Here is a 6,489-nt window from a genome sequence, read left to right as displayed (position 1 = left end):
TAAGTATATCAAAATATTTCGGGTTATTACATTACGTCAAGGCTCCCATTCTTAACATAAATTGAAACCAAGGGAATATATAGAAGAAGCGAAATAAACCTAACCCTATACTTAAAAATGACTATTTAGACAGTTCAATCCACCTTGAAACAGAGGGATTATATATATGGCTAGGGTTTGTGTTAGATTGCTGAATGCATGCGATCAGAATCAATGGCCAATCATACTAAAATACTTAATTATAGTATTAAGTAATTTAATTTGGACTTGGTTGAAATTCTATCATGTGTAATTTAAGTGCTTTACTTTGATATTTGATCTGACCTCTTTGTTAATTGAAGTATCTGATATTATCACCTGGACTGTAGTTTTCTAAATTGGGCTTTTTTCACCTATAGCTCGGGCCAAAAACTATTTACATTCGGTAGCCGAAAAATTTAATAAAATTTGTATATAGGTGGAAAGTTTTGAACAGTCCAATGGATCAGAAAAAATAGGTGAAAAGTTTCCAATGGATCAGAAAAAAATCAAAAATTACATCATTTCTGCCCAAATAGAATTCCAAGAAGCTGAATTTAGACATAAAAATAAAGCCTATTCCTTTTTTGTTTTAGAGAGTGCTTTCTTTCTCTGCCCAAGCATGTATCTGTACAGGTGAGGACACCCTGCATTTTGCAACATCATTTCAATTCACAGCTTTTAATAAAAAAATTTGTAAAGAAATGTAGTAAACTCGACGAATAAAGAGACAGAGCGACATATGCGAGCCATAAAAGCAGATGCTTTTAGTAAGAGAATGATAAGGTTCTTTCCTGGGACATAGATGGCAAGGCAAACAAGTGCTGCATAGTAGTAATTGAAAGAGAAATTCCATCTGTTCGGCATCCTAACAGCATACTTTTCAGATTCCTAGAAAAATAGTTTGATCAGAAGATGTAGCAAGTATGCTAACTAAAGCAGAAGCACAAACAAGGAACAAATATTCAGCCAAAACTGCCCAATAAACTTGAGTTAAGATTATCGGCATTGTCAGCAGAGAACACCTTTGGGCCATAACGAGCACTGAATATCACAAAGTCCCGTTTCTTACTTTAAAAAGAATATCTAAGAAAGCTACTTAATACTTTAAGCATCACAATAACGTGCAAGAAGTGTCTCATCCACGATTAGCCTAAACTAGTCCTATACATCTTTGCAAGAACAGAACTAATACAAATTTTGGTATGTTAATCAAAATTTGGTATGTTTAGCACATAATATTCTCGAAATTTGCCCTTAGGTGTTCTGGAAAGGCTTAGGGAAAGTAAAACAATGTCACAAGTATGTATTTCTAATAGAAACTTCAAATTCCAATATAAGTTCAATACAACTCTGCAATTAGAAGGGAAGTCTTGACGTAACTAATAAAGTTGCTGCCATGTGACCAGGAGGTCACGGGTTCGAGCCGTGGAAACAGCCTCTTGCAGAAATGCAGGGTAAGACTGCATACAATAGACCTTTGTAGTCCGGTCCTTCCCCGGACCCCGCACATAGCGGGAGCTTAGTGCACCGGACTGCCCTTACAGCTCTGCAATTAGAAATCTCTACATAGAACATAATTGGTGGTTTTGGTACTATCACCCAACATCATTTTTCATAAACTTGTGCAAGTGTCATTTGTCACTTATTGACGAAATAGAAAATATCAACAGAGGGAAAGCTCTTCGTCAACTCTTCAGCAACTAATTAGATAGAAAGATGGTCTTTAAATTTTTCTTAATATTGCTAGCTCAATAAATTGATAGAAATATGCTCTTATCTATGGCTAATCTAATTTGCTTTTACGAGTGAAAAAGAAAAAAAATTGAAAAAGAGGATCTTTGTACCTTCATGTAAGGCAGGGCATTATATATTAAACCAACTTCACTTGTGATGCCAGTAGGGTACAACAACAAGAAGGTACTATACCTGCAGTAAGAAAATCAGACTTATTACGAACACGCTAAAAACGGTATCTGTCTATTATTATAAAGGTGGAAAATGGGTAAAAACCCAATGTGTTACTCATCATCCACACTAGTTTATGCTGGCAAAAGTTAAATGGTTATACCTTAGCCACAAGAGCCGGGAAGGAGCAGAACCGAATGCCTCCTTTGTACCAAAAAATGAATATCGAATAATCTGAAGTTGAGCACAGGATAACACCAGTATTAAAATACTACTTTGAACGTGAACTAGCACCAGTATCAAAACATTATTTTCACAATGAATATTATCAGTTAAACAGTCATGAACTGGCATGTTTAGTAATATATTTGTCCCTCAGTTGGGGAGACAAGTTAGTGGATGGAAAATGATGCATAAGGAGAATAATGATACTGTTAGAATAATTATGTAAATAGTATTAGATAACCCTAATCCCATATGTATTAGGAGTAGGACATGTTATGTATATATATAGGGTTTATTGTATCATGTTTAACATATGAGAATAATATCAATAACATTTTCTCCCGTGCATTCTCACATGGTATCAATAATAATAATAAACTTATGCCTGGACAGGGGGAGCCTCTTAGCGATCCTGCAAGATATAGGCGGTTGGTTGGTAAATTAAATTACCTTACAGTGACAAGACCTGACATTTCCTTTCCTGTGAGTGTTGTGAGTCAGTTTATGGATTCTCCGTGTGATAGTCATTAGGATGCAGTTTTTCGCATTCTTCGGTATATAAAATCAGCTCCAGGCAAAGGTTTATCGTTTGAGGATCCAGGCCATGAGCAGATCGTTGGATACTCAGATGTTGATTGGGCAGGATCACTTTCTGATAGACGTTCTACGTCTGGATATTATGTCTTAGTAGGAGGAAATTTGGTGTCTTGGAAGAGCAAGAAACAGAATGTGGTTGCTTGGTCTAGTGCCGAAGCAGAATATCGAGAAATGGCTATGGCGACATATGAGCTAATTTGAATCAAACAGTTGCTCAAGGAGTTGAAATTTGGTGAGATTAGTTAGATGAGACTTGTGTGTGATAATCAAGCTGCTCTTCATATTGCGTCAAATCCAGTGTTCCATGAGAGAACTAAACATATTGAGATTGATTGTCACTTTGTCAGAGAAAAGATACTCTCGGGAGATATTGCTACAAAGTTTGTGAAGTCTAATGATCGGCTTGCAAATATTTTTACCAAGTCCCTCACTGGTCCTCGTATTAACTACATATGTAACAAGCTCGGTACATATGATTTATATGCACCAGCTTGAGGGAGAGTGTTAGAATAATTATGTACATAGCTGTTAGAATAGTTATGTAAATACTAGTAATAACCCTAATCCTATATATATTAGGAGTAAGACATGTTATATATATAGGGTTCATTGTATCATGTTTAACATATGAGAATAATATCAATAATATTTTCTCCCGTGCATTCTCACAGTAACAATATCACTTTTAAAAAAAATAATGATACAATATCACTTTACGACGTGATCAAGCAATAGCATAAATTTGTTCTTATTGCTCTAACGAATTATAAATTAATAATGATGCATAAGTCCACCCTAGGGGCTTCTAAGCTTACAATATGAAGTAAGACTCTTCCTTAAGTAAGATTAATTAGCATCATAAATGTTTGGTTGTTAAGAGAGCGAACAGACAGGCGTTGCGCTGAGAGTTAAGAGACTGTTCAAAAATGTATTCTCTGCCTATAAGTTTGAACATACTTTCTGCTAACTTTAGCAAGATGCTTTGACATTTAACTGCAAATGGAACACAAAGGTTCTACATCGAAACTACTGTTAGTTGGCACTGCCATCGGCCTTCTGTTGCCCAATATTCTTTTTCTCTATCCCCTAAATATAGGAAATAAAGTTTCATAACATACATATTAGGTAAGAGAACTGGTGTTTAATTTGTTTTCTTCTTCCAATGGTGAATTGATTTTTAATCTATTGCATGAACTATTAGTCACAGAAGTTGAAATCTCAAGTCACTACAAAGAAATACAATCAAACATGGACACAATTGTGGTGTACGAATAAGTAAGGCTCACCTCTGTTATACACCAGCTAATCGCTAGGGAACTAACAAGTATATGAGTACGGACCTGTAATCCGCAAGCCAGTCATTAGTAAAGAAGCTCCATAATGCCATAGTAATAGCCAAGGAAAATACTAACCTCGGGGAAACTCCACAAAATTCCCCAGGTTACATATAATCTTGAACTTATCTGTGGCAGAGTTGCTGATATTGGAGATCTTACCAAACCTATTTGACCGTGAGGAAAAAGACAAAAGAGTTATTTTAATATAAAAATGTTCTACCTAAACATAAAACAGCAAAAGGCTTCGGATTAAGTAAACATACCTACTAGACTATGAAGTATCTGCCCGCAATTTATATGGGAAAGAAAATCAAATGTTAGGCTTCTTTCAACATTTGCATCTCATGATAAACAATAATTATAAGAACAACAGTAACAACATGATCGTCATCATCATCAAGAAAACATTTCACTGTTTACTGCAGCACTTATTCACGTCAAATTCCATTACCAAAAAAAAAAAAATCTTGTAAGAGAACATGATGGAACTACCACCCCAACTACACGTCAAATACACAAAATTGACTAGGATTTTTCCGGACACCAATACCAGCTCCAATTGAGAAAAATACTTTACTAGAAAATATGGTCACAAAGGATGTGATTCTCAGTTTCTTTGGCCTGGTTAAGGCTGAGGGGCCATAATCTCGTGGTATGAGTTCAATTCCATGATACAGCAAAATAAACTGAAGAATGCAGTTAACCAAGATGTATACAAATGCAGCACTGCAGCAGACATAAGGTCTATTGGAGGCAGTTATCTAATGCATGTGAACTAAAGAGTGGTTAAAGTTAGTTGAGAAGTTACACGATAACTGAGCTTATAAATACTTGTATTTGTAAATGCACTCATTTACCACCAATCAATTACAGAATACACTAGTTCTTTTCTCTATCGATTCTCTCTGTAAACTTTTGGCTCTTCGTCTCGAACCACGAAATTTCTCGAAACTGATTCACTGGTTCCTTTGGCATCAGTATCAATTAATAAAGGATTAGTTTTTATCTTATGAAGAACTTTTCAAATGTCGATAATGTTGTTTTTATTGTGAATGTTCATGACTTTGTAACTCATCCAGACAATAGGCTGTACTCCCAAAACTTGTTTTAACATTAAGTCAATTGAATCAATAAAGTAGCAACAAGGATCCCTCTTACCATCCCTTAATATAGCATTATATCCTACATCCATAATTATCATACCTCTTAGGGGTCGTTTCGTGGATTGCACCGGACCACATTGGGTCTTAAGTAAGGAGGCTTACCTAGCATTTCTGCAAGAGGCTGCTTTAATCCAATCAATCCCAGCATAAAATCCCGCATAAGATAATACATAAATCTCGCCTAAAGATAATACAATGTTTGGTTGGCCGCATAAGAAAAAATAATTGTCGCACAACGTTTGATTGGCGGTATTAAATATTGTGAATTAAGTTATGCGGTAATCTATGAATTATTTTACGAGGCATAAAATGCGGAATAAGAATAACATTCATTTCATTATTAGTCCCCGCACAGACAATCCCTGCACCATAATTCCACATAAAGAGTAACCTGACTTATTGCTATAAGCACAATAGAAACATAGCCTCAAATTTACCTCCAAAAAGGCAGCAGTTTGAGCAAAAAGCAGAGGCTTCTCAACAGCATCATAGACCTGTTCATGCCCAGATTCTATCAAAGTTTTCACACCTAAATAAAATACTTGAAACCTGAACACCAATAACCCAAAATTCATCACAAAAAAAAAAAAAGAAAAAAAAGTGGAAAACCAACAAGAATTCCAAAAGGGTATTCAAATTACCATCCAAAAAAGACAATCCAATTGTAAATTATGAGATATACACGCCTTAGACCTGTTAAAATTCCAGCCATTGAAAACCTCAAGAAATGATCAAAACTTGCACTATAAACTCTTCAGAGTTGTTCTATAATCAAAGAATCGAAAAGGGTATTTAAAGATTAAGACTTTATGCATAATTAAGCTGCGTAGGTAGGTAATTTGCCCACCTACGATTGGGTTTCGGCCGCATTCATATGCTGACTCTATGAGTATAGCTCAAACTTTTAGTGTAAATCTTTTACAACTGATTTCAAATCAGAGAATACAAATAGTAATGCAGGGTGTACATAACGACGTCGTAATGTGGTGGAATCAGTTGATAGTAGTATAATTTATTCAATTTATTGGCTTTTCTCAATTTTGTTTTACGATAATAACTATGCAATTAAAAAAACTAGTCAATTATTTTTTTATTTATGTTATGTACAGTGATAGTATAATTTTTTTTACATTATTAATATAATTTAATAGGTTATAACTAGGAACTGTTTACTTTTTTTAACTGATATATATAAATTATACACTAGTTATACATAATTATATATATATATATGTATGTAT

General features: G+C 34.7%; 1 protein-coding gene across 3 annotated transcripts; it reads right to left on the bottom strand.

Moving 5' to 3' along the window:
* Positions 1-452: 452 nt before the first annotated feature.
* On the bottom strand, positions 453-6,214 carry LOC107826616 (very-long-chain (3R)-3-hydroxyacyl-CoA dehydratase PASTICCINO 2A-like). 3 transcript variants are annotated; one of them, XM_075224734.1, is made up of 9 exons: positions 6,096-6,214; positions 5,890-5,941; positions 5,686-5,742; positions 4,349-4,367; positions 4,161-4,249; positions 4,035-4,088; positions 2,090-2,160; positions 1,866-1,947; positions 453-909 (listed from the first exon to the last, which is right to left on the bottom strand). In XM_075224734.1, exons 1-9 carry the CDS (start codon positions 6,116-6,118, stop codon positions 700-702), a joined length of 657 nt encoding a protein of 218 aa, XP_075080835.1. In that variant the 5' UTR covers positions 6,119-6,214; the 3' UTR covers positions 453-699. The 3 variants fall into 3 exon arrangements, with proteins under 3 accessions (XP_075080835.1, XP_075080834.1, XP_075080832.1); XM_075224733.1 differs by lacking the exon at positions 6,096-6,214 and having other exon boundaries at positions 453-668; positions 816-909; positions 5,686-5,797; positions 5,890-6,088; XM_075224731.1 differs by lacking the exon at positions 6,096-6,214 and having other exon boundaries at positions 485-909; positions 5,686-5,797; positions 5,890-6,088.
* Positions 6,215-6,489: the final 275 nt, after the last annotated feature.

Source organism: Nicotiana tabacum, chromosome 11 (assembly GCF_000715075.1).
Source record: "Nicotiana tabacum cultivar K326 chromosome 11, ASM71507v2, whole genome shotgun sequence".
NCBI lineage: Eukaryota > Viridiplantae > Streptophyta > Magnoliopsida > Solanales > Solanaceae > Nicotiana > Nicotiana tabacum.
The sequence above is the reverse complement of the archived record's forward strand: the minus strand, read 5'-3'. Positions and strand labels throughout refer to the sequence as shown.

What these genes read in the sequence shown, in the direction of transcription:
- LOC107826616 (XM_075224731.1), bottom strand. Translation starts at nt 5,960, where the DNA reads ATGGCTGGAATTTTAACAGGTCTAAGGCGTGTATATCTCATAATTTAC. An exon ending in TGGATTGTCTTTTTTGGATG is followed by an intron (nt 5,798 to 5,889) that starts GTAATTTGAATA and finishes ATTGGTGTTCAG; the next exon opens with GTTTCAAGTATTTTATTTAG. An exon ending in ATGCCCTGCCTTACATGAAG is followed by an intron (nt 910 to 1,865) that starts GTACAAAGATCC and finishes CTATTTTTCTAG; the next exon opens with GAATCTGAAAAGTATGCTGT.